Genomic DNA, 26,245 nt, shown 5'->3' on the forward strand with positions numbered 1-26,245 from the left:
GACAATTCTATGATTCTGTGATTCTATGATCTCTGGCTTGGGACACTTGGTACCAGATAAATGAGGTATACTGGCTGAAGCACACCACTCATTGGAAAAATTTCTGTGAAGGAGTGATGGAGGAGAGCTGGCTGCCTGAGGCCAGAATGTGGGGTTTTCAGATCATCCTTGCCCACTGCAGTATCCCTGACAATGGGCAGTGCCAAGGGCCCTGCTCATAGGCTACCCCTGGCCACCTTTCACTTCATAGAATAATAGAATGGTCTGGGTTGGAAGGGATCTCCAAAAGTCACCTAGTCCAACCCCCTCTGCAGTCAGCAAGGACATCCTCAACTAAATCACGCTGCCCAGAGCCCTGTTGAGCCTCACTTTGGATATCTCCAGGGATGGGGCCCCATCCACCTCCCTGGGCAAACTGTTTGAATATTCTGCCCAAGCTGGGACAAGGCAGTGGTCAGAGGGTCTCAGGACAATGAACATTATGCCATTATGCTGGCTTTTGCCTGGCTTCCATTACTCCTTGGTGTGCAGAGATACACTGAATTTCAGGCACTATCACTGTCCAGCCAGGGCTTGGCTTGCAAACCATTCGGTGGGTTTGTGCACATAGAAAATCCTGCTGGGGTGGGGGAGACCAGAGGAGAAGGCAAGGCTGGGCTGCAGGACAAAGGCAAGCAAAGCCATAATGCTCCATCTTTGGAACCATGCCAGGTCAGGTTGTTTGGGGCTCTGAGCAACCTGATGTAGTTGCAGATGTCCCTGCTGACTGCAGGGGGGTTGGTCTAGGTGACCTTTAAAGGTCTCTTTCAACTCAAAACGTTCTATGATTCTAAGGAACTGGGAACAGTGAAGCAATAACGAAAGCTCCAAGCTTTTGGTTTTGCTCCTGGGAGCGTGTGCACAACCTTGCTCCAAACCAGTCACAGGACATAGGGTATAGGCTCGGGCCCTCCAACTGCCCCTCACCACAGCCTTCTTTCCTGGGGAGGAGATCCCCCACTTCCAGCACCTACCTGCTCCAGGCCCCTCGATGCTGTAGGTCACCACACCGTTATCCCCTTCGTCCAGGTCCGTGGCAGTCATGGTGATCACCGACGTCCCCGCCGGCTCGTTCTCGTAGATGCTGGTCCTGAACTGGCTCTTGCTGAACTGGGGCCTGAAGTCATTGATGTCCAAGACTGTGATCAGCACCTTCAAACAAAGCACAGCTGGCAGGGTGATGTGGGGCTGGAGAGGGCTGGGCAGCCCTTGGGGACCATAGCCCTGCTGTGACCCTTGACTCCGCTGCTGGAGTGCGGTGCTCTTCCTGCTATTGGATTAGTGCTGCTGGCTGAATTCCTGCCTCCAACAATGGGGACCAGCATGGCCTGGGGCACCCATTCATACCACAGCACTTGCAGACAACAATGTCACCCTCCCCTGCCTCTCCTGCTGACTCACTCCCCTACAGAGTCCACTGCACCATCCACCCCACAGCCCCTGGGGTCATCTGCTCTTCCTTCTGCTTAATTCCTTCTGAGCCACCAGCAAGTGTGCTGGGGAGGTGAGCTTCAGGTGTGACACCTTCTTGCTGGTGATCACCACACAAGGGATGGTGGGAAGAGGGGAGTCCTACCTGCACGGAGTTCTCCCGACGGTTACTGGAGACATCCCCAGGGTTGTCCCTGGCCACGGCTGTCAGTGTGTAGTGATCCTTCTTCTCCCGGTCCAGGGCTGACAGGATGTAGATGTCACCCTGCAGCACACAGAGACCTTCAGGTGGACCTCATCTGGCAGAGCTGGTACTCAAGAAGGGGCAGAATGTGAGGTGTGGGAGCAAGGCACAAGGGGGGGACCATCTCAGCCTCTCCTCACTTTCCCCACTCAGTTCCAGCCTTGGCTGGCTCCTTACCGTGTCAGGATTTATCCCAAACTTGCCCTCTCCATCGCTCAGGCTGTACTGGATGAGAGCAAAACGCCCAGAATCTGCGTCCGTGGCCTGGACACTCAAGACGACTGTACCCAGAGGCACGTCCTCAAAGACAGCTTTCTGCAAGCAAAGGGAGCAGGCAGCACTGGTTGCTTCATCACTTGCTGTTTTAGCAGGCAGTGGCCAAGGGCACAGGGTGGCACCCAGGGGTGGGCACAGCTGCACCCAGAACAAGATGTTCACACAAAGTACGTAGGGCTTAGTAGTGGTTCTCCTGCCCCTGGTGAGGCCACATCTGGATTATTGTGTCCAGTTTTGGGCCCCTCAGTTTAAGAAGGACCTCAGGGAACTGCTTGAAAGAGTCCAGGGCAGAGCCACAAAGCTGCTGAAGGGAGTGGAACATCTGCCTTGAGAGGAAAGGCTGAGGGGGGAGCCTAGAGCTGAGGGGAATGAGGGGTGACCTCGTTCATGTTTATAAAGATGTGAAAGGTGAGTGTCAGGAGGATGGAGTCTGCTGGCTCTGCTCAGAAATGCCCAGGGGGGATGTCTCAGGGGGACAGGGGCAATGGGTGCAAGCTGAAGCACAGAAGGTTCCATGTGAGCAGAAGGAAAAACTTTTGTATTGTGAGGGTGACAGTCCTGGAACAGGCTGCCCAGAGAGGTTGTGGAGTCTTCTTCTCTGGAGACTTTCAAAACCCACCCAGGTGCATTCCTGTGTGACCTACCCTAGCTGATCCTGCTCTGCAGGGGTGTTGGACTGGATGATCTTTTGAGGTCCCTTCCAACCCCTAACGTTCTGTGATTCTGTTTGTCGACCATCATCTTCAGATGGTTCAAACACAGACAGAGGGAAGAGAAGGTGTCCCTGGTGAACTCCCAGCTCTGTTCCTCTCCTCCCTAGGCAGGCACTGCTCAGCCCCATGTAGACTTGAAGGGGAGAGCCCAGCTCACCTGGTAGGATGGCTGGCTGAAAACAGGGTTGTTGTCATTGATGTCCACTATCTGGAGGTACACAGGGATCTCAGCGGATCTGCGGGGAGAGCCGTTGTCGGAAGCTCGCATGGTGAAGTTCAGCCACTGCACCTCCTCGTAGTCCACTGTCCTGTTGGCCACAACCTTCCCTAGAGGATAGCAGACCCTGAAATGAAACACCTGTCCCAGGCCACCTACCTGCCCCAGGACTTCCACTTCCCCAGGCCACTGACCTGCTGACTGGTCTTCAAGGCAGGCATAGCCTTCTGGGGAGAGGTTCAGCAGCTCGTAGGTGATCTGTCCATTAGCACCTTTGTCTGGGTCTACTGCTGAGATGGAGATGAGTGTGGTGCCCTTTGTGGCTCCCTCCAAGATCTTCTCAGTGAAATAGGTGACCCCGAAGGGGCGGAAGCGGGGGGTGTTGTCGTTGACATCCAAGACATTGACTGTCAGCTTGGCTGTGGCCATGGTAGAGACCAGAGGGAAAGAGAAGAGGGAGAAGACAAGTGGAGGGAATGAAGGATGGGAGAAAGGAGGGGTGTAAAGCATGAAATCCCAGGAAAGTCAACTAAATGGAGCTGGTTTTATCAAGAAAAATGGAAATATTGGCAAAACCACTATGCCCTGAGCTGGCTGTGGGACAGTCCCACCAGCTTCAGACCTACTCCTGATCTGTATGTGTCCTCTCATAAACAGGTCTAGATCTGCCAGGAGCAGGCTGGCAAGACATGATGGGGATGGTAATGAAGAAATGAGTAATTCCCATGGTACAGTGATGGGCACATGGTCCTCTCCATCCCCAGTGCAGCCCTGAGACGGAGAACCTGAACCTAAATGGTCCAGGACTACTTCCAATGAAGTGATGCTGGATGGAATGGAGAGGGAGGTGGGAGAGCTGATGGCTACCCAGAAGTTGCACTGGTGACTGGGAATGGCTGTGCCAGCCCCCAGCAGCTGCCAGCCCTGATGTTGTGCTCCCTGGGCAGAGCTCAGCCTTACCATTGGGCACACTGACTGAGCGGTCGAGGACTTCACTGGCATTGTCGTGGACGGAGATGGTGACCTCATAGGTGGCTACCAGCTCCCGGTTGAGAGGAGTTTTGATCTTCACAGCTCCTAGGAACCCCAAAAAAATGGGGGTCACAGGTTGTACCTGTGCCCCCACACTGAGGATCCTTGGTAGACCAGTCTGTACCAGCCAGCTGCTGCACCTTCTGCTGCTTTTGCTGTCCTGCCTCTACTCAAATGCTAAATGGGGAAAACAGGAGGAGACAACTTCTCTGCCCCTGCTCTCCATCTAATGTCTTCCTGCCTGCTCACTCTGCCAAGCTAACAGGTTCAGGATTTGGGTTGTGTGGATGAGAGGAATTTGGGAGCAACGGCTGCTGCTCCTTTGCACAATCACTTCCACCTTAGCTCCACATGTCTTGTCCTGTACTCTTTCCAACAAATATGGTTTACATTCTCAGATCAACTCCATGCTTCCAAAACAGAGGTGGGGAGCTCCTGGCCCTCTTTCCATGAAGGCAGAGCCTGCCACCTGTTCCAGAGTCCACCCCAGCTCCCCTCAGTGAGGGTGCCTGTGTCTGGTCTGCCAAGGCTGAGCAGTGCCTGGCCACCTGTGATGGAGATGAGTGAGATGGAAGGAGGTGACAGATGGCACAGAGACAAGCAGAGACACAGAGACAAACCTGGTGAGCTGAGAGCCAGAAAGGAAAGAGAAGGGTTAGGTAAGTCAGGTGGCCAGAACAGTGAGGACAAGGAAAGGCGAGACAGGGAATTTGGAGGAGAAGAGAAGGGAGGCAGGAGGGGAGCATCATCTCCCTATGTCTTGGTCACCTACCTCCAGGCAGAGAAGAAGAAGCAGAGAGAGTAGAGGGGTCCTCACTGCCTGTGCAGCCCTTCCTGCTCTCCTACCTGTGGTAAAATCCACCTCGAATGCTCCTTGCTGGTTGGGCACCAGCGCGTCCGTGTCGTCGCGGGCCACGATCTCCAGCAGGTAGTACTCCAGGCGAGGGTGGAGGTCCCGGTCGATGGCGGTCACCTCGGCCACCAGGGTGCCTGGGGGAGCCGACTCGGGGATGCTGACCGTCTGGATGGGGTTGATGAACTCGGGCCGGCAGTCATTGACGTCGTCGATGAAGAGGCTGACGGTGGCAGTGCCCGACAGCGCCGGCGTGCCCTGGTCCACAGCCACCACCGTCAGGCGGTAGGTGTCCCGCTCCTCCCGGTCGATGGTGAGGTTAGCCACGCGGATCACCCCCGTGGCAGCCTCGATCAGGAACCTGTCCTGCCCTCCGCTCTCGATCCGGTAGTCCAGCTGATGGTTGAGGCCAGTGTCGGCATCCGTGGCTGTCACCTGAAGGATGGAGAAGCCTGGAAAGGGGGGACAGAGCCTGCTCAAGCGAGGGGTGGGAGGGCAGCAGCAATGAGGCAAATAGTGTCAAGCCCCAACATGTGGGCAGACCCAGTTCCCAAATTCCTATCCTGGCCAGCCCTGACAACGGGAGCTGCATCTTCACAGTGTCCCAAGGGGACAGTTGGGTCTCCTGATTGCCCACCCTCACACCCTCTCCTGACCTGGGGGGCTGTTTTCCCTCAGTCGTGCCATGATGGATGCTGGCTGGAAGATGGGACGGTTGTCGTTGTCATCCAGGATGGTCACTATCAGGCTGGCAGTGCTGTTCAGCCCCCCCACGTCACGAGCCACCAGTGTGAACTCCAGGTGAGGATCCAGAAAAGCCTCTCGGTCTATCACAGCACCAGGCTTCACTGAAACGACACCTGGAAGAGAGGGAAAGCCTGGTGACAGACCCCACAGCTACCTGGTGGCCTTGGGCTGGAGACAGGGACCAGAGGTGTCACCCCACCTGTCCTGTTGTTGATAGCAAAGAAGTCTAGGGATGACTCCAGGAGCTGATAGGTCACCACAGCATTGCTGCCTTCATCATTGTCCAGAGCTAGGATGGGTCTGCTGAGCATCGTGACTGGAGTTCCTGGATGGGATGATAGGGGTTAGGGAGGGTAACAACTCCCTGTGGAGCGCCCCCAACCTCCCACCAACCCGAGTGACACATGAGGGACAGCAATGAATGGATGGAGGTGAAAGAATAGGGCCTCGTGGGGCACGAGGCAGTGGGGGGAGGGGTGGCTGCTGCAGCCTTGCAGACCGACTCGGGAGGCCCAGGTGAGGTGGTGGAACGTCCAGCTAGAAACAAACAGACAGACACATCCATCAGATGGGTAGCACCAGCACCCTGCTGCCAAGGGCATCACCTGGAGGCACCCACATCCTCTGCCTGGCATGTCCCCCCATGGTGGGACAGGGAGGTACCTGAGGTCTTGGAGCAGAGAGTCACCGAAATGGCAGGAAGGCAACACAAAGAGCATTTCCAGCTCTTTGGCTGGGAAATGTCTGCCTGGACAGGTAGATTTTATCTCTAATTACCAAAGCAAGGTGGCTCCAGGTGCTAGTGATGGAGAGATGGCACTCCATCCAGGGATGTGGGTCAGGTTGGTGCCCTCAGAGCTGTCCCCAGGGCTCAGCTCAGGCCATGGGTGCCTCTTGCTGTCTGCAGTTCCCAAATGGGACCACATTCTCACAGGGTTGTGTGTGACTTGTGTCAGGAAGCGTTTCCACCAGCAGCATGGTCTCCCTAAAGCTCGCCTCCCCAGGTGGTCAACAGGAGCCCCTTATCCTTAGCATCCCTGTCCCACTGACCTGTAACCTTTCCCTGCTCAGCGTTGTGTCTCCTCCATGATGGCCAGGAGACACTTCCCCTTGCCTGACCCCAAAGGGTGTCTCCAGGAGCCATGTAAAGGAGCAAAGAGAGACCTACCTGCGGGTGAGTTCTCCATCACCTCAGCCTGGTAGGAATTCTGTGTGAAGAGGGGGCGGTTGTCATTCTCATCTGCTATGGAAATGACCAGAAGGTCAAAATCCTAAAGGAAAACATGGAGAAGAGGGTGATGACCACAAGATCCTTTCCCTTGAGCTTACCTCCCACCTCTCCCAGCTCCTGTGTGATGCTGGTTGAAGCTGGAGCCCTGTGCAAACATGATGCTGTGCTCCCTGGACCACCCTTCAGGGACCCTCATCCCAGGGCTGGGCAGCCTACACTCTGGAGGGGTATCTAGGCAGGACCAAAGGATATTCAAGTGTCATTGTGGTTGGCCAGCAATCCAACCCAACTCTGTCCCATCTTCTGTGACACCTACTGCTATCTACTGACCATGAGCCAGCAATGTGCTCTTGTGGCCAAGAAGGCCAGCGGTATCCTGGGTTGTATTTGAAGGGCTGTGGTCAGTAGGTCCAGAGAGGTTCTCCTCCCTCTCTACTCTGCCCTGGTGAGGCCCCTCAGTTCAAGAAGGGAGCTGCTTGCAAGAGTCCAGCACAGAGCCACAAAAATAATGAAGGGAGTGGATCATCTTCCTTACGAGGAGAGACTGAGGGAGCTGGGGGTCTTTAGCTTGGAGAAGATGAGACTTAGGGGGGACCTCATTCATGTTTACAGATATGTGAAGGGTGAGTGCCAAGAGGATGGAACCAGGCTCTGCTTGGCAATGCCCAATGACAGGGCAAGGGGCAGTGGGTGGAAGCTGAGGCATAGGAATTTCTATGGAAACAGGAGGAAGAACTCACTGTGAGGGTGACAGAACACTGGAACAGGCTGCCCAAAGGGGTTGTGGAGTCCCCCTCTCTGGAGATATTCAAGACCCACCTGGATGTGTTCCTGTGTGATCTGCTATAGGTGATGCTGCTCTGGCAGGGGGGTTGGACTGGATGATCTCTTGAGGTCCCTTTCATCCCCTAACATTCTCTGATTCTGTGAAATGGACTCAATGTGTGTTGTTGGACTTGGCCTAAGGGCAACCTGATCTAGTTGAGGATGCTTCTGCTCACTGCAGAGGGGGTTGGACTAGATGACCTTTGGAGGTTTCTTCCAACCCAGACCATTCTATGATTCTATGATTCTGTGATTCTGTGAATCTATGGTTCTTTGATTCTGTGATTCTCTGATTCTATGATTCGAAGTCCTACAGGTCATGTTCTCTGCTGGGATGTGAGATTGCAGCCACCTCCTTGTGCCCCCCAGAGGCTTTTAGGGGATGAAGCTGCTGTTGGAACTGCTGTGGGTAAGCGCACTGCCCAGTTTTGGCCACGTCAGGAACTCCTTCTGCCAGCTGTGTCCATAATTACCCGCCTGGCATTGCGAATGTTCTCGGGGTTGTCCTTCACGGTGACAGTCAGCCTGTACTCTGCCACCCTCTCCCTGTCCAGCGGGCGGTTTACGTAGACAACACCACTCTACCCAGGGAAAAAAAAAAAGGGAGAAAATAGGTACAAGGGACAAGAGGAGACCTTCCCCAGGGGGGATCTCCTGCCAGGCGGCACCATGGGTGCCCACCCTTCCGGTCCCAGTGGCCCACATACGGTGCTGTTGATGTAGAAGGCACTCTCGGTGTTGCCTGCCGTTATGTCGAAGGTCAGGAGGGCGTTGGGGCCCTGGTCTGCGTCGCGGGCGAGGACGCGGGTGACGAAGCTGGAGACGGCAGCGTTCTCACTCAGGGTGAGGTTCATCGGGAGGTTGATGAGCACGGGGTCGTTGTCGTTGATGTCCAGCACACGGATGCCTACCACCATCTGCCAGGCAGAGAAGAGACCTGGGCACGTGGCACCTATTTCTCTCCCTCCCATTCTTTTTTTTTTTTTTTTTCACCCTCTTTGGCCTTCCCCGTGCAGTCCACTATGATCTAGAGAAGGAAAACCCCAGGGATAAGTGGAAGGATGAGGAGGAGAAGGAAAGCGAAAGCAAAGGAAACCCTGAGGAAGGATCTGGAGTTGGGAGACACCACCCCACAGCCTTCCTGGGGGACTCACAGTGGAGCTGAGGGGTGGCACTCCCCGGTCCCGGGCAGCGATGGTGAGGTTGTAGAAGGGAATGTTCTCGCGGTCCAGCTCGGCATCCTTCCGCACCCTCAGCTCCCCTTCCACCGGGGAGATCACAAATTCCCCTGCCAGAAACAACAAGGCCCTGGCTCGTGCTGTGCCACTGGGAGCATCCTGGCTCCCCAGGGGAACAGCTTGTTTAGGAGCAGGGACACAGGCACCATAGAATCACTAAGGTTGGAAAAGACCTCTAAGATCATTGAGCGCAACTATCAAGCCAGCACCACCATGGCCATTAAACCATGTCCTGAAGTGCCATGTCTACAGGTTTCCTGAACACCTCTAGGGATGACGACTCCACCACCTCCCTGGGCAGCCTGTTCCAGTGTCTGACTGCTCTTTCAGGGATGAAATCTTTCCCAATATCCAACTTAAACCTCCTCTGGTGCAACCTGTTACTGAGCTAGAAGAGAACTCTGGCAGCCAGGGGTTATCCTCAATGCTCTCCCAGATACCAGCAGGATTGAGGGATGGATTGAATGGCCAGATAAGAGGTGCCCACCCTCCTTGTTTGGGCTTTTCTGAACATGCCCACAGCCCTCTGAACACCCACCCAGCTCTTGTGATGGCTGTGCTACCCAGCATGGACCCCCATGAGCCAAGGGGCTTGTCCTGCTTCTTCTGAAAAAGCTTTTCAGTGGGGTCACCGGGGGGATGGGACAGGACTTTGCCTTCCAGATACTCTGGGCTAAAGTCACCACCTGTTCACAGAGGTGCTCATGGCTCCTCTGCCACCTGCTCCAGGGTGCTGGTGGGGCTGGAGACGTGGATTGCAGAGTCCTCAGACACCCTGCCATCTCCACAAGGGGTGAGGGGAAGGTTCTGTGGGCTTGCAGCTCTCGGTTTCTCTTTCCGCAAGCTTTTATTTTTTGGACATTTTTAATTCTGGTGTCTTTATTGTTCACCAGCTTTCCTCCCTCCCTCCCTTGCACAAGCCCTGGGCACCCTGTGGGCTGGCTAAGAAGAGGTTAAGTTTCCTGTTGCTCAAAACAGGATTTCCTGGTGTTGAAAGGCTGAATTTGCAGAAGCGCTGGGAGGAGGATGGCTTTGCTGAAACACTTCCGCCCCTCACTCCCCTCCAAGCCAGGTTCCTCCATGGGGCAGCCAGAAGGAGAGGTGATGGCTCCCCCACGTCCCTGCTCACCAAGGGGGTCCCCGTCGATGATGCTGTACTCCACTTGCCCGCTCGGTCCTGAGTCACCGTCATGGGCCAGGAAGGTCCAGACCCGAGGGCCTGGTTGCCCTTCTGTGACGTCAAAGGGACCCTCGTAAGGGCGTGGGAAAGTGGGACAGTTGTCATTGATGTCATTGAGGTTCACCAGCACCTGTGGGCAGGGTGAGAGGGTGGAGGACAGTGAGAGGAGAGGGATGGAAAGGAAGACCAGCTGGCCATGAGCATGGGAAGCCATGCACAGGCGATGGCATGAAACATCTATTCTGGCTTTGCTGGGTTCACCAACCATCCACGGTTCAGGGACTCAAACTCAGCTATTCCTGATCATGCCTGTCCTACAGTGAAACTGAAACCACACACAGGTGAGGCCCTTTTCAACCTCTGGGCCACACACCACAAAGGAGAAGTCAACACAAAAGCCAAATGTTCACATCTTGTAAGCTAAGCTAGATAGCCAAAAGCCGCAGGCATGGACTTGACCACCAAAGCCATGAGCCTGGAAAGACCTGATCTGTGCAGCCAGCTGCACAATTGCTCACTCCTTCTCCACCAAGGCCTCCATTCCTCATGCTGAGTAAACCTTAACAAATGTGCAGCATGTGTCCTTGTTCCAGCACAAAACAATGATCAGCATTGTTGGCATGTTTCCCATCTTAGCATCCCCTCCACTGACACACTTAGCTGGCTCAAAATCAATCCTACAGGTCTCAAAAGAGGAAAGCAACCACACTGCTAGAACAGGGTAGACCACAGGGCAAAGATGAGGATCCAACAGACTTGAGTCTTGCTTTTTAACTGAGTCACACTACCCAGAAGACCTTTATTCAGCTCTGTATTGGACTGTCTCCTTTCTGGGCTTCAGGGAACAGTGCACAGTGGAGAAATTCTACCTAACGAGGAGGCTGGGCTTTGGTGGTATGGGTGTTTATAAGAGAGACTGAAAACTAGGAGCGTTCTATCCTCTTGGGTTAAAGAACAGTAAAATCCATCAGATGGGTATTTGCTGCTGGCTAAATCCAATCTTGACAGGAGAGTTTAGCTGAGTCTCTGATCCATTTCCTAGCAGTTTCCTAGCAGTAGAGACAACAAACATGGGCATGCCTTATCAGCTTGATGGCTTTCCCATCACTCAGAGTCTTAAATCATCACTAAAGCTCCTCCTAAAAGCAGTTTTCATACAGTGCTGGCACGAGTAGGAAGGGTGTTTCCTATCTCCCTGCTTGATTGAAGGGCTTTCCAAGTTCATGTCTCTGCTTGGGCCAAGAGCAGGGAAAGCTCTGCCTTTGCCTGCAGCAAGCCAGCAGTTAAACCCCAGGGCTTGAGGTTTCCACAGCAGTTTTCCTGGGCCAGGAAGGCATCTCCAGTAGTATCAGATGCACAAGTCTGAAGGCTTCCCATCTGCCCAAGCATGGAGCACAGGCTTGGGGGCACAGATTTTGTCAGTGGAAATCTCCCACTATTCATCTTTGCACACAAGAATTTAGCTCCTTTTGAGGGGCTACAAAACACTTGGTTCCATATCTGGGTGAGGCATAATACATAGGATGTATCAGACTGGAAGGGACCCTTGAGGGTCATCTTGTCCAAACCCCCTTCAGTTAGCAGGGACACTTCCAACTAGGTCACACTGCCCATGGCCTCATCCAGTTTAACCAGGATTGTCTCCAGTGATGGGAGACAACCTCCCTGGGCACCCTTTTCCAGTGTTTCACTACCCTCATTGTAAAGAACTTCTTCCTAACGTCCAAGCTAAATCTACCTTGCTCCAGTTGCCCCTCATGCTGTTGCTGCATGTCCTTCTAAAGAGTCCTTCCCCAGCCTCCCTGTGGGTCCCCTCCAGATATTGAAATATTGATATGAGATCTCCCTGGAGTCTTCTCTTCTCCAGCCCGAACAACCCCAGCACTCTCAGTAGGAGAGGTGCTCCAGATCTCTGATCATCTTTGTGGCCCTGCTCTGTACTGGCTCTATCATGTCCATATCTTTTCTGTGTTGAGGGACTCCAGACCTGGACACAGTACTCCAGGTGAAGTCTTACCAGAGCACTGTGTCCTGTCATGGTCCCATAATGGTCCATGATAGGGAGCCAAGGCAGAAGATCTAATCAATCCTTTCCACACAACACCTGGGTGTGGACAAGGTCTGCCATAGAACCCATCAAGTTTTGGTTTTGATCACACACACACAAAAAAAGCAGTGTATTCACTTGCTGTAAAATATTTTCTTGGGAGCTGCTAGTCTGCTCTCCTCAAGCTCTGAGCATTGCATTAAGTTCAGGTCACCATAGTTCAGGAGAAATGGAAGAGTTACAGAGAGAAGCAACAGAAATGACTAGAGCTTTAAATGACCTCCAGAGAAGGAATGAAAAAGAAATTTAAGAAGCAGATAAATCATCTGAGAAGATAAAGACAAAGCAGAAATTAATGCTCTGGTGATGCTGTGCTATCTAATGTCCCTTCAGGCAAGAAGTACCAAGGGGATTTCTGAACACAACATAAAGCAATTCCTCCTGCTCGTATCTTTGCAGAACCAAAACCAAGGAGCTAATTCACCCACAGGAGTCCCTTTCCCACGCCCCTGTTTTGTAGCCCCCCCCCCCCGTGAGAGAATGGGGTGACAGCAACTGGACAGACTGGCCTGCAGCAGGGAAAAGTGCCTGGTGAGCACTGGGAGGGAGATGTGAAAGCACTCAGGCAAGGGGGAACTCCTTGACCCTGAAGAAGCAATGGTGTTGCAACCCCAGTGGGCAGCTGCCTACCGTGGTGGTAGATGTCAGCCGGCGTGAGAGGATGGGACACTGGTCGGTGGCGGTGACAATCAAGGTGTAGCGCCCGTGGCTGATCTCATAGTCCAGCTCCTTCACCGTGCGGATCTCTCCCTGCAAGGAGAGGGAAGAGCGGCTGGGAGGGAGGGGAGCAGGGCAGGGAGGCATCCAGCGCGGGGCTGAGCATCCTTACTGACCGTGCTGCTGTCGATGCAGAAGGTGCCCAAGATGTTGCCTTCGGTGATGGCGTACGCGACGGTGCCGTTGGGTCCTTCGTCCTGGTCCAGGGCCTCCACGGTGACCAGGGTGGCATTGAGCGTGTCGGGACCTTCGTCGAGGGTCACCTCATACAGCTGCTGCTGGAAGGAGGGAGCGTTGTCGTTCTCGTCCAGGATGGTGACATACACTGTGGTGGTGGCCTGTGGGATGTGGAGACATCACATTGAACGCTGCAGGAAGATTGTCTCTGCAGCCCCCACAGCTGGCTGCAGAAGGATGGTCCTGTCAAGGCCAACGACTGATGTGGGCTCAACCCTGCCAAGAGAAACTGGCTCCCCAGGTCAAGAAAGACAGAGAATTGCTGGAGAGAATCCTACAGAGAGCCATGAGGATGATTAGGATACTTGAACATCTCCCCTATGAAGACAGACTGAGAGTCCTGCGGCTCTTTAGTCTGGAGAAGAGAAGGCTGAGAGGGGATCTGATCAATGTCTATCAAGAGCTGACGGGTGGGGGTCAAGTGGAGGGGGCCAGGATCTTTTGGGTGGTGCACAGTAATAAGACAAGGAACAACAGGTTCGAGCTTGAACATAGAAGGTTTCAGCTCAACATGAAGAGAAATTTCTTTACAGAGGGGGTGACGGAGCACTGGAACAGGCTCCCCAGGGGAGTTGTGGAGTCTTCTTCTCTGGAGGCTTTCAAAACCCACCTGCATGCATCTACTGTGGACTACCCTAAGTAATCCTGCTTTTGGTAGGAGGGTTGGACTTGATGATCTCTTGAGGTCCCTTCCAACCTCTAATGTACTGTGATATTATGAAATGCGAAGAAGAGCTCAAAATGAAATGAACTGTGGCTGCAGACACCTGCAGGTAATGGCTGGGTGCAGAGATGAAATCACACCCCACTTCTCAAGCAAACCACTTCTCTGTGGGATCCCTCTCCCTTTTACCCAGTATTCACCATTGCTAGTGACCCTGGGGAGCAGCAGAGGGAAAGCCAAAGGGGGAACCCCATCATGCCTCACTGCGTTTGGAGGAGGCATGCATCAATTCTCACCTTATCATAGAATTGTTTTGGTTGGAAAATACCTTTAGGATCATCAAGCCCAAACATTAACCCAGCTCTGACAGTGCACCACTAAATCATGTCTCTCAGCACTGCATTTTTCAGTCCCTTAACACTGGGGACATCTTAGTCATTATTACTGAGGATAGCAAGGTGGTAGAATGGAAAATACCCGGAGATCATAATGGCATGGCTTGGGGGAGGAGGAAAAATGAGCATCTCAGGTGATCAGACTGACCTGAGACATATCTGAGAACATCTGAGACATTCAGGATCAGACTCAAGGTGGCCCTGGACAGCCTGATTTAGCTGGAGGTGTCCCTGCTGACTGCAGGGGGGGTTGGACAAGAGGATCTTTGAAGGTCCCTTCCAGCCTGATGCAATCTGTGAATTTGTGACCTCCCACAGATCCTATTGTCTATCTGCTGCCCAAAATTTCATCACTGGTTAGGCTCAGCCTGTCCTGATCCTCTTCCATCTGTATCTGGTCCTGCACAGGCACTTGGATGTCCTTACTGAAGGCTGTCTTCTGGGTGTGTCACCATGAGTGGCATACTTTGGGACGAGGAGTGCCAAGACCATGCTATTCTACTCAAGGGCTCAGTTCAGAGATGGGATCTTAGGATGATAAACCACGTTCAGCGAGTCTCCAGACTTTCTCCCTACAGCCTCCCCCAGCAACAAACTTCTTCCAGGCAGACAAGAGTTACGTGTTTGATGAGAGCATCACAGACATGTTTGTTTGTAGAAACCACAAACCACAGGATAATTTGCTACTTTTCTGTTCCACTGCATGCTTCAAATTCAGAGCAGGTTAGCAACAAAGTCTCCGGAGGTTTGTAAACCTCCCAGCTCTACTTTCCAGGGAACAGCGTTTTGAAGTGAGGTGACCCAGTATCTCAAGGGGGCTTATAAGAAAGCTGGGGAGGGACTTTTTAGGGTGTCAGGTAATGATAGGACTAGGGGAAATGGAACAAAACTGGAAGTTCTTCACCATGAGGGTGATGAGACACTGGAACAGGTTGCCCAGGGAGGTGGTAGAAGCCTCATCCCTGGAGATTTTTTAGGCCAGGCTGGACATGGCTCTGAGCAACCTGCTCTAGCGTGAGATGTCTCTGTCCATGGCAGGGGGGTTGGAACTGGATGATCCTTGAGGTCCCTTCCAACCCTGACAATGCTGTGATTCTGTGATTCTATTATTCTATCACCTGTTGGTGCCTTTTTGAATTGAGCCTGGATGTGAGTCAGCCTGTGGTGTTGCTGTATGAGGGCAGAGTAAAGCCATCCCTCTGTGTAAATGGGATTTTTGATGTGTTTGGTCTCCCCTCTGTGTTTTGGTCTCCATTTTTTGGGGGAAAGCTCCATTCTATTCCCTCAGCTGGCTGAGTTATAATTCCCTTGATAGGCCTCCCATTCAGCCCAGGAGACTTTCTGCTCACTTCCTCATCCTCATAAACACGAGGAAAAGAAGAATCACATACAAACTGCACTTCAATCAACCAAGCTGGAGATTGGCCCCACGGGATGAGCTCCTGCTGGGGAAGGGATGGGGACCAGCACCCAGTCCCTGATGGCTGGGCACCCACACATCCCATGGCACAGCGAGCATCCTCCTGTGCACCCTGGAGACTCTCACATGGGGACCAGCTTGCTCTATGCTACCCTTTGCTATGCTACCAGGGGGAAAAAGAAAAGCTGCTTGCCCAGATGGGTGGGCAGTGAAGTATCACCCGCTTCGGGGGGTTGGGCGTTTGAGGTGCTGCTGCTGCCCCCCGCCTCCCCGTAGCTGCCTGCAGCATCTCACCTCCTGGGGGTGCTCTCAGAGCTCTGCATCGCTGCGCGCAACAGCTCAATGAAATTTCCTGTGTGTGCCGCTCCGGCCGCCGCTACTCGCGGGGCTGCTCAGGGCGTGCGGGCGGCTCCGCAGAAACCGGCTCCCCTCGGCCACCCCTGCCACCATGGAGGGGACATCCCTCCGGCCTGGGCTGCTGCTGGCTGCTCTCCTCCTGCTCGCTTCCCACGGTAAGCCTCCAGCTCGCTTTCCTCTCCTCGCCAGCCGCAGAAAGGCGCCTGTGTGTTCGCCCAGTCGGGGTTGTGCCTCGGCGCAAGGAATTTGGGGCATCGCGGTGTGGGGGGGGGAGTGTGGTGTGCTTGTTTACTTTCTCACTCTGTGATTTCAGGGTGGGGGGATCAAGCTTCCCCCACCCCGCTTCCCTTGTAGCCGCAAGTTTCAACCGATGCCGGTTGTGTCGTGAGAAAGGGGCCAGGGGGGAGCTGCTGTTTTAAGACTCGGGGCTTTGGGATTGGGTTTTGTCCTTCTTCCTTCGCTTTGATCTAACACGAATGGAAGGAAAGCAGCCCTCCTGCTGTCCTCACCAGCCCCTCCACTGAGGACTCCAAGCTGGAAAAGCTGCTCTACTCCTGCAGGACACTTTGCCTCGGGGTTGTTTGGCTGTGCTGCGGCGAAAGGAGCCTTCCACCAGCGCTGGGGGAGCAGAAAGGGGGGGATTGTGTGAGCAGGGCTGGGATGCCCTCCCTAAGGATGCTCTGCTTCACTCTGCTTGCTGAGACGTGCTGGGCAGCTTCTCCGGGTGGGCAGCCGGGCCAGGACAGAGTTTCCCCTACCTGGAGCAAGCACTGCTATGCAGCGCGGTGGGGGAAGCCCTGGGAGAGGGCTGCTTCGTGCTTCACTCCGCAGCAGCCCCGGCAGCGTTTCCGTACCAGGGTGCCGGGGCCAGGCAGTGAAAGAGGGGCAACGGCAACTAAAACTCCAGATCCTCCGCGGATGAAAGGTCAAAGAATGGAGCTGGGAAGGACCACGGTCCCTCCCCGTCCTGTGCAAGGGGAGGATGAGCATCTTATTGGGCTTCAGCCTCTGCCTTGGATGGCAAAGAGACCAGGATTTCTGCTGGCACATCCCCAGGAAGAAAAGCAATGGGACAGGGAATTCTTTTTCCCCTCTCATCTGGGACCAAAGCTGTTGTGGATGGAAGTGCATGGATTTGTTTCTCACCCAAGTCTCTTGGCATCAGGGAGCAATTCCCAGAACCTCCATGGGTCTTTGGATTATTTCATTCATGTGTGTGGGAAGGTGGGATGGAAAATCAGATCTTCGGCCATGCAGCAAGCTTGGACGCTGATATTCAACCTGAGCCTGGGGTCAGAGGAGCTGAACTTCATGCAGCCTGCCAAAACTTTCTGAGCCCTGGGCTAGTTTTAACAGGGCTTGATGGAGTAGAGCTCTTGGAGACTTGCAGCTCCTCTGTGGCTTGGCAGCACTGACAGCTAGGTGGATTGGAAGCAGCTCCCAAGGGATGGCAGTTGAACTGGGTGTTCCAAAATCATAGCCCAAAGGCAAACCCAATGTTGTGATCCTGCTCACAAGCACTATGCCTTGTTCCTGGAGGAGGAGCTAGGCAGGACTCTGGTGGGTGCAGCCTCTCCCCACGGCCTCGGTGATTGAGAGAGAGCAGCCCTGCTGCTGAAAAGCCATTTGGCTCCTCAGGGTGCAGGAGCCGAGGGCCCTTAGCACAGGCATCTCCAGTCAGCTTTTTCTCTCCTTTGTCTTTCCTGCTGAGGTATGGATGCACATCTTACCTGGCTGATAACTCTGAAGCATAGTGACAACAGTGACACTGGGACTTGTGACACTTTCATGTGAGGCTGTTACTAGAACTCCCAGGAGAGGAATTAAAGTCTGTTTCCTTGGTCCAGCACTGAGAGCTGCTCTCTCTCTCCAGCAGCCCTTCCCCTGCCGTGGGTGAGCCCCTTCAAAGGCTGCAACCCTCCCATCCCAATCTTCCTGCAGTGGAAACAGGTGGCATGATTAATTAAAATGAAATTAATTACATTTAATTAAGCCACCATGCTTTAATGGCCATGGTTGTATTAGGTTGATGGTTGGATTTGATGGTCTTAAAGGTCTTTTCTAACTGAAATGATTCTATGATTTTCTGAAGTGGAAATCACTTCTCTAAGTCCCAGGAGTGCAAATCAAGCACCTGCTTGCCTGAGTGGGGGACCAAAATTAAGAGAAGCAGCAGGGCAGATAGAAGCAGACTTTTGGTCCCCAACACTGAATTTGGCATGAAATCTTGCTTAAGCCCTTACTTGGCAAAGCAACACTAGCTCCTGGGGGCATTAGCACTTTTTTGCATCTTGTTTCCTCATGCGGGAGATCTCCCAGGTTTCACACCAGGTAGTGGTGTTGGCACTGGTGATGCACCAGCACTGCATTGGGCTCCTCAATGCTACAGTTCGGAGCCAAAGACATCAAGGTGCCAAGGAGGGGCACTTCTGGCACCCACTTGAGACCTCCTCTGTCTTTACCAGGTGGTGTCAAGATGATAGCTCTTGGCTTGGAATGCAATGGGTGCAGGTTCTCTCAGCTAGAGATGCAGAGAAACTAGCATCTGGCTTTACTTTGGCATTTGCCAGCAGTGCTGACTTCAGAGGGAACAATCCGACCAGGATGGGATGGAGCCAGACCTGGCATCTGGGCATGGAAGAAAGCCACAGCACCCTGGGGAGATTAAGAGCCACAAGCTTTAGTGTAAAGACACTGACAGAAAACTTCTTCTCCGGGCACCATCTGGCATCTATCACGGCTTTAAAGCCTGGTTCCATCTTGGGAAGGGAACAACAACCTCCCTGGCACTATTAGGGTGCACGTCAACTCTTGCCAGCTCTCCTCCCCAGCTGTTTTCTCCTCTGCTCAATGACTTCTAGAAGCCTTTCCCTGCTGGGGAGTAAGGAGGGCAGTGGGTGATGCTGAGGGCTTTGCATGTGTAGTAAGCTCTGCCCCTCCCCGTGGCCGGGTTCCGCTCCCCAAAGCGTGGGCTGTGTTGATTTTCCATCCAGACGGTTCCCATCAAGCCCTGGAGGTGGAGGCTGGATGGTTTAGTGAGGCAGAGCTCTGCCAGCTGCGTGGGGATGAGTGGGACGGCCTTGTTTTATTTGAGGGTGGAAAACAAAGACTCCTGCAGATACTTCTGCAAGGTGTTGGAAGTGTGGCTTCCTCCAATAGAGCCCTGGCTTTCCTTCCCCTGGCTCCCGGGGGACCCCCAATGTGAATGGGGCACTTCCCGTTGTGGCAGGTATCAAGGAACACATCTGAGATGCCTTTTGTGCTCCTTCGGCAAGGAGGTGGGGAACCTGCTCTGCTTTGTGCCACAACCCAGCCAGCATGGCTAAGCATCCTGGCTCCAGCAGCATCCAAAGATGAGGAGAAGCTGAGAACTGAAAACAAGGCAAAAAGAGGAAGCCTGAGCTCAGGCAGCACAAATTTCTGCCCTAGAGCAGTCCCAGGGATGAAAGCTGAAGTGCCTTCAGAAAGCTGGAGTGATGAGCCAGAGTGGGTTGGCAAAGGTCACCCCATCTCCAGCTCTGTGGGACCCCTCAGTACTGTTGACTGGGGGTTTCTGTGGGGCACATCCCCTCCCCAAATCCCCCTCTCCCTTCCAAATACCCTTGGGCAGGCTGCTGGGATGCAGGCACTTCATAGCTGTTCCTACATCATCATCTTTTAGTTTGCAAAAAGAGGAGGCTGAGGAGAAACCTCATAGCTGTCTACAGCTACCTGAAAGGATGTTGTGGAGAGGTTGTTGCTGGTCTTTTCTTGTAGAACAAGAGGGAATGGCCTCAAGCTGCCAATAGGTAAGATTAGAGTGGACATTAGGAACAATTTTTTTCCCAGCAGGAGCGGTCAGGCATTGGAATGTGCTGCCCAGGGAGGTGGTGGAGTCACCAGTCCTGGATGTGTTTAAAGGTGGTTTGGATGTGGTGCTTGGGGGTATGGTTTAGGGGTGAACCCTGCAGAGTAGGGTTCTGGGTTGGACTGGGTGATCCTGAGGGTATCTTCCAACCTGAACGTTTCTGTGACTCTGTGATCTGAGCAGCCACAAACAGCCAGGAGGGCTGGAAGGCCCAGGGGACATTTTCAGTTTCACTCTCTTGAGTGGAGACCTGTGCCAGGGCGGTGCTGTGGGGGCCCTGCCCGCAGGAGGATGCTCTCTGGGTGGCCAGGAGATGGGGAGCCTCGGGCCCAGCTGGCTGACTTGTGGGCAGGTGCAGCACATCCCGCTGGCGACTGACGCCCGCTCGATATAGCAAGCGAAAAACCTCAGAGCACAAAGGTGGTGGAGCTAATGGCACAACAGGATGTCACCCAAAGACAAGAACACCTTGTCCGCATACCATCTTCTCTGCTTGCAAACCAGCCCCAGAAACCTCCTTTTCTCATCAATTTAAAGAGTGTGAACCCAGAAGCTGGGGTTTTTTGTTTAGTTGTGTTTTTTTTTTTTATCCCTTCAGCTTTCGAAGGCAATGTTTGCGCTTCTGCAAACACAAAGACCACCAAAGACTCACCCATCCTTGCTCTAGATGCACAGCTCCCCTTACCCACCACAACCCTCCACCAGCATGCTGGGATGGGACCAGTAATGCACCCTTCACTCCTGCACCTCTGCGAGGCTTCCCACCCATGGTTTGCAGCCAGCAGCAGCCAAGAATTTCTTTCTCAGTATCATTTTCAAGCAGCTCCCTGCAGTCAGTGTCAGCCAGTTCCCCCTTCTCCTCCCAGGGGGCTGAAAAACAAGCAGGGTGGGACCCATTCCCCACCTCATCTCGGGGGGCATGGGCTCCTCCCAGCTATTTATCTTTTCCCCCCACCCACCCTTGTTTTCTTGGCTTTGGGGTGTTTTTGCAGCACTTGTATTTCCTCCTTTGCAAACCATACCCTGCTGCTCTGCTTTGCAGAGGTCTGGTGCCCCATAGCAGACCCCTCACCTCCTTGTCCCATGCCTCTGCAAAGCTCCACATAAAATTCTGCCTCCCCTTTTGCTATTAGAAGCTGATGCTCAGCTGTATTTAAAGCACCTCCTCCAGGGCTTATTTCTGGAGTGAAATTGTGTTCCCAGCCCTGCGGGGATCACAGAGTCATGGAATTGCTTTGGCTGGAAGAGACCTTTAAGTCCAACTGTTAACCCAGCACTGCCAGGTCACCACTAAACCATCCCTCAGCACCACACCTACAGGGCTTTGAAATGCCCCCACAGGGATGTTGCTGCAGTGCAAGCAAAGGGCTCACATCATGCTTCCCATCTCCCTTTTCTTGGGATGGGAAGAGCTCAGAAGTTTTTCTTCCCTAAGGTGAAGGCTTTTTTGCCCTCTGCCTGCAGGCTATTGTTGACACCCTCTGCTACCTGCTTCACAGGATCACAGGATGTTAGAGGTTGGAAGGGACTTCTGGAGATCATCAAGTCCAACCCCCCTGCCAGAGTAGGACCACAGAATCCAGCACAGGGCGCACAGGAATGCATCCAGAGGGGTCTTGAAAGTCTCCAGAGAAGGAGACTCCACAACCTCTCTGGGGAGCCTGTTCCAGTGCTCTGTGACCCTCACAGTGAATAAGTTCCTCCTCCTCCTCAACTTTCTGTGTTATAGTTTCTATCCATTGCCCCTCGTCCTCTCACAGAGCACAAGAGGCTGTCCCTCAGATATTTATATACATTTATTACATCCCCTCTCAGCCTTCTCCTCTCCAGAGTAAACAGCCCCAGGGCTCTCAGCCTTTCCTCATCAGGCAGTGCTCCAGTCCCTTCATCATTCTTGTAGCCCTCTGTTGGACTCTCTCCAGCAGATCCCTGTCCTTCTTGAACTGGGGAGCCCAAAACTGGATGCAATATTCCAGGTGGGGCCTCACTAGGGCGGAGAGGGAGAAGAACCTCCCTGGATCTGCTGGACACACTCCTCTTGATGCACTCCAGGACCCCATGGCCATGAGGGCACATTGCTGTCCCATGGAGAACTTGCTATCCACCAGGACTCTAGGTCATCTCCAGCAGATCACCTGCCAACCTGTACTGGTGCATCCCAGATACAGGACTCTGCACTTACCCTTCTTATCCTGCTTCCCTTCTGCCAGCTTCCCTTCTGGTGGTGGTGTTTGCACTGCTTGTCTGGGGAGAGATCCTAGTTTTTGTTAGGAATTCTGAATAAGCCCTGTCCTGTGGGGGTGCATGTCCAGAGAAGGGCAACGAGGCTGGGGAGAGGCCTTGAGCACAAGCCCTGCGAGGAGAGGCTGAGGGAGCTGGGGGTGTTTAGCCTGGAGAAGAGGAGGCTCAGGGGAGGCCCTAATGCTGTCTACAACTACCTGAAGGGAGGTTGTAGCCAGGTGGGGTTTGGTCTCTTCTCCCAGGTAACCAGCAGCAGAACAAGAGGACACAGTCTCAAGCTGTGCAGCAGGAAGTTTAGGCTTGAGGTGAGGAGAAAGTTCTTCACAGAGAGAGTGGCTGGCCATTGGAGTCACCATCCCTGGAGGTGCTCAAGGGGGGGTTGGACGTGGCACTTGGTGCCATGGTTTAGATAGTCATGAAGTGTAGGGTGACAGGTTGGACTCGATGATCCTTGAGGTCTCTTCCAACCTTCTTGATTCTATGATTCTATGATTGTGTCTCCCAGGCAATCAGTGACAGAATGAGAGGACACAGTCTCAGGCTGCTCCAGGGAAGGTTTAGGCCAGATCTTAGGAAGAAATTCTTCCCAGAAAGAGAGATTGCCCATCGGAATGGGCTGCCCGGGGAGGTGGTGGAGTCGCCATCCCTGGAAGTGTTTAAAATAAGCCTGGATGAGGCACTTAGTGCCATGGTTTAGTTGATTAAATGGTGTTGGGTGATAGGTTGGACTTGATGACTTCAAAGGTCTTTTCCAAGCTGGTTAATTCTGTGATTGTGCCTTCTCCTGGGCAGGAGGGCCAGCAGCTTTCCTCATCACCACCCCCTACTCACTCTACATCTGCCCTGAGGGCCAGAACGTCACCCTGACCTGCCGGGTCAGCGGTCCCCTGGCCGACCGCCACGACCTGCTCTACAAAACCTGGTACTTCAGCAGCGACGGAGACCAGAGCTGCTCCCAGAAGCAGCACATCCGCAACGTCACCGAGAAGGAGCTGCACCACGACCTGGGCAGGCACCACGAGCAGCTGCTGCTGCTGGGCAACGGCACCCAAACCCCCCCCCTCCCCGCGGGGCACGCCAGCCGTCACGGGGTGGAGTTTGTTCCTGACCGCCACGGTGCCTTTCACATCCTGGTGAGGAACCTGACCCTGCAGGACAGTGGGAATTACTGCTGCTATGCTGTGGAAGCCAGGAGGGAGCATGGCAAGCCCCACACTCTGCAGGTTGCTCACGGCTTCGTGGAGCTGCAGATCCAGCAAGGTGAGAGGGGAGCCTTGGCCAACGCTGAATCCGCGCCGGGGTGCGTTGGGCAACGTGGGGGATGCTGAAAGCCCAAGGCTGTGTCTCAAGAGCCGAAGAGCAGCAGATGTTGAAGGTTTGAATTAGGGCCAGAGAGAGCAGTGGAATGTTTAGCAAATAAATAAATCAGGAGGCTGGAACACAGTAAAATCCATGCTACATAGTTTCATTGATCTTCCTCAACCCCTTTCTGGGAGAGAGGAAAACAGATCTCCACTTAAAAGGGATTGGCTCCTGGTCCAAGCCCCAGTGAAGGCTGCAGGCATTTGCTTGGGATGCAGGGTTTGTAGATAACCTCAAGGCAGCAGCCCAGCTGGAAGAGCTGCCCAGGGAGGCATGAGATGAGAGAAAGGCACCTCCTGCCCTTGATTTGCATTGTTAGGAGAGATAATTTTTCTTTTAGACCACAGGAAAGAAAAAAAATAAAAGAGCCTGCATAGTCAGGGACAGGGCCTCCTGCCACAAGGAAAAGGGGTCTTGCATCAGACATCTCAGTAGGCTTCCTAGGATTAAACTCTGTGCTACTTGAGTGAACCACCTGAGATCTAACAGGCTTTTCTCCTCCACAGGCAGAGGAGGGCTTCAAAACTGCACGTTCCACACTCCAAGCAGCAAAGGTAAAGGGAAAAAAACCTCTCCCTCTGGGGGACTGCTTAGCATCCTGGCCTGGCTCTTTCTCTGGTGACTGCTGCTTGCTACAAACACACTGATGTTCAGATGCAACCCCGTGGCTAGGTGTTGGGAGGATGATTTCCAAGGCTGTCCTCATGGGGTGCATCTGATAGGCATTGTCCTGAGGCTGAGGAGAGCTTCCTTTGGTCTGTTACCTCCATATGACCATCCTGACGGCCTTGGAGAACATTAGCCCTGTGGTTGTAAAGCAGCTAAGCACCCCCACTCCCAGCATCATCAGGGATTTAACCAACAGAAGTTGGGAAATGACAGACAGGCAAAGAGTTGCAGTAACCTCTTGCAACACCCTTGCCACCATCTCGAGCCCATGCCACCTTGCCCTGAGCAGAGGAACCCCAAATCTGGTTTGAGCACTCAGACAACATGAAGCTCACCCAGCACTGGAAGGGCCCACACTTCACTATACAGATGGTTTCTTTGTGGGTCTCTCTGCCAACCCTTCTTTTCTGGTTGCTACAAATGGTCACATCCTGCCAAAATTAGTTTGCAGCATGGCTACGGCCAGCCTAGCTGTGGGAAACTGGCCCCTGAGCACCATGTCTCAAACAGTCTCAAGTCAGAGCTACCTCAGGTATCTCTGGGACAACCTGTCCTGCAGGCAAAAAAGGGGAAATAAAACCCCACCCCCTAAAGCACCACCCCCCACGGCAAGAATCTGCTTCCTCAGATGGATGGTCAGGAGAGGAGAGCTTGAGCTGAACCTGCCCTTGGTTTAAGCAGCCCTCAACTCCACCACAAGCCATCTCATACAGACCTCGATGGCCACAGTCTGCCAGCTGTTCTGGAGAGCCTCCATGGGTAGCATTCTCCAGGGGCATGTTTGTTAGCAGAGGCCTTGGGTAAGCAGCCTCTGAGGCAGCCCAGCTTTGACAAGCCAGCTGTGGGTCAGAATCAGCATTCTTTGAAATCCCTGGGAGCTTTTCTGCTGACTTCAAAGGGCTTTATCAGGGCCCCTGCTTCTCTCTTCCTATCTAGAAGACCAAAGAAAGACCTTGGCATGTCCTCCAGCAATGAAGGACTTTGGCCAAGGTCCTAAAGTGATGCCTCGGAGCTTATCTCTATAACTGGGAACGCATCCCAGCACAAATCCTGTTAGGAGTGGACCACTCCAGTGTGGGAGCTGCATTGCATCAGGCGTGGGGCAGAACTAATGCTGCCTCATGCTCCTGCTATGGGCTGTAGGAAACCAAAGAACCCTGAGGTGAACCTCCCTGCAGCCAGCTCCAGCTCTGCCCTTCCTCTATTGCAGATATCACAGCAGCTGCTCTGGCAACAGGCGCCTGCATTGTGGGCATCCTCTGCCTGCCCCTCATCTTGCTCCTGATTTACAAGCAGAGGCAAGCTGTCAGCAACAGACGTATGTACCCCTCACCAGCCACCCCTGGGAACACTCAGCATGAGTGTCACCCACCCTGACATCTCAGGTTGCATCAGCACAGCCTTGCTGGGATGGGATGTGTCCTGCTGGGGTCGGCTGGCTTGGCTTCCCTGAGTCCCATGAGGACAGTGTAAGGTGGACTAGAGACAGGTGCCTGCAAAGGTATCCTAGGAAGTGCCAGAGTGACAATGAGGAGTGTGGGGTAGGAGGAGGACACAGAGTGTCTTGTCAGGAATGGTGGGATTGCAAAGATCATGGAATGACAGAATTGCCTAAATTGGAAAAGACCTTTAAGATCATCGAGTCCAACCATTAGCCTAAGACTGACATGTCCTAGACTAAGTCATAGCCCTCAGCACTACATCTACACAGCTCTTAAATACCTCCAGGGATGGGGACTCCACCACCTCCCTCGGGAGCCTGTTCCGGTGCCTCACCACTCTTGCGACAAAGAAATTCTTCCTAATGTCCAACCTAAACTTCCCTTGGTGCAACTTAAGGCCATTTCCTCTTGTCCTATCACTTCTTACTTGGTTGAACAGACCAACCCCCACCTTACTCCAACCTCCTTTCTGGGAATTGTAGAGAGCCAGAAGGTATAGTTTCAGACAGTTGTAGAGAGCTCTGTGAGGAGAGGTTGAGGGAGCTGAGGTTATTTAGCCTGCAGAAGAGGAGGCTCAGGGGAGTCCTTTTCTTTAGACTGAACAACCCCAATTCCCTCAGGCATTCCTCAGAAGACCTGTTCTCCAGACCCTTCACCAGATCTGTTGCCCTTCCCTGTGCAAGATGCTGCCAGGTCCTCTCCTTTTTGAGCCCTTTCCTCCTTATCCATGGTGAGAGACGGCTCATGTACCCATCCCTCCC

At 53.5% G+C, this 26,245-nt stretch overlaps 1 protein-coding gene across 1 annotated transcript in view; it reads right to left on the minus strand.

The window, feature by feature from the left end:
• The window catches only part of CDH23 (cadherin related 23), a 314,789-nt gene that overhangs the window by 10,584 nt on the left and 277,960 nt on the right, over positions 1-26,245 (minus strand). Inside the window, exons 37-52 of the mRNA XM_054382408.1 lie at positions 12,967-13,188; positions 12,764-12,883; positions 9,976-10,156; positions 8,763-8,896; positions 8,316-8,525; positions 8,082-8,189; positions 6,721-6,823; positions 5,752-5,877; positions 5,462-5,665; positions 4,799-5,257; positions 3,881-3,997; positions 3,115-3,339; positions 2,861-3,030; positions 1,892-2,029; positions 1,616-1,735; positions 1,014-1,191 (exon numbers count right to left, since the gene is read on the minus strand). Of these exons, the coding sequence (XP_054238383.1) occupies positions 1,014-1,191; positions 1,616-1,735; positions 1,892-2,029; positions 2,861-3,030; positions 3,115-3,339; positions 3,881-3,997; positions 4,799-5,257; positions 5,462-5,665; positions 5,752-5,877; positions 6,721-6,823; positions 8,082-8,189; positions 8,316-8,525; positions 8,763-8,896; positions 9,976-10,156; positions 12,764-12,883; positions 12,967-13,188 (2,815 nt within the window). The remainder of the gene's footprint in view (positions 1-1,013; positions 1,192-1,615; positions 1,736-1,891; positions 2,030-2,860; positions 3,031-3,114; positions 3,340-3,880; positions 3,998-4,798; positions 5,258-5,461; positions 5,666-5,751; positions 5,878-6,720; positions 6,824-8,081; positions 8,190-8,315; positions 8,526-8,762; positions 8,897-9,975; positions 10,157-12,763; positions 12,884-12,966; positions 13,189-26,245) is intronic.

This window comes from Indicator indicator, chromosome 7 (assembly GCF_027791375.1).
Source record: "Indicator indicator isolate 239-I01 chromosome 7, UM_Iind_1.1, whole genome shotgun sequence".
Lineage (NCBI taxonomy): Eukaryota > Metazoa > Chordata > Aves > Piciformes > Indicatoridae > Indicator > Indicator indicator.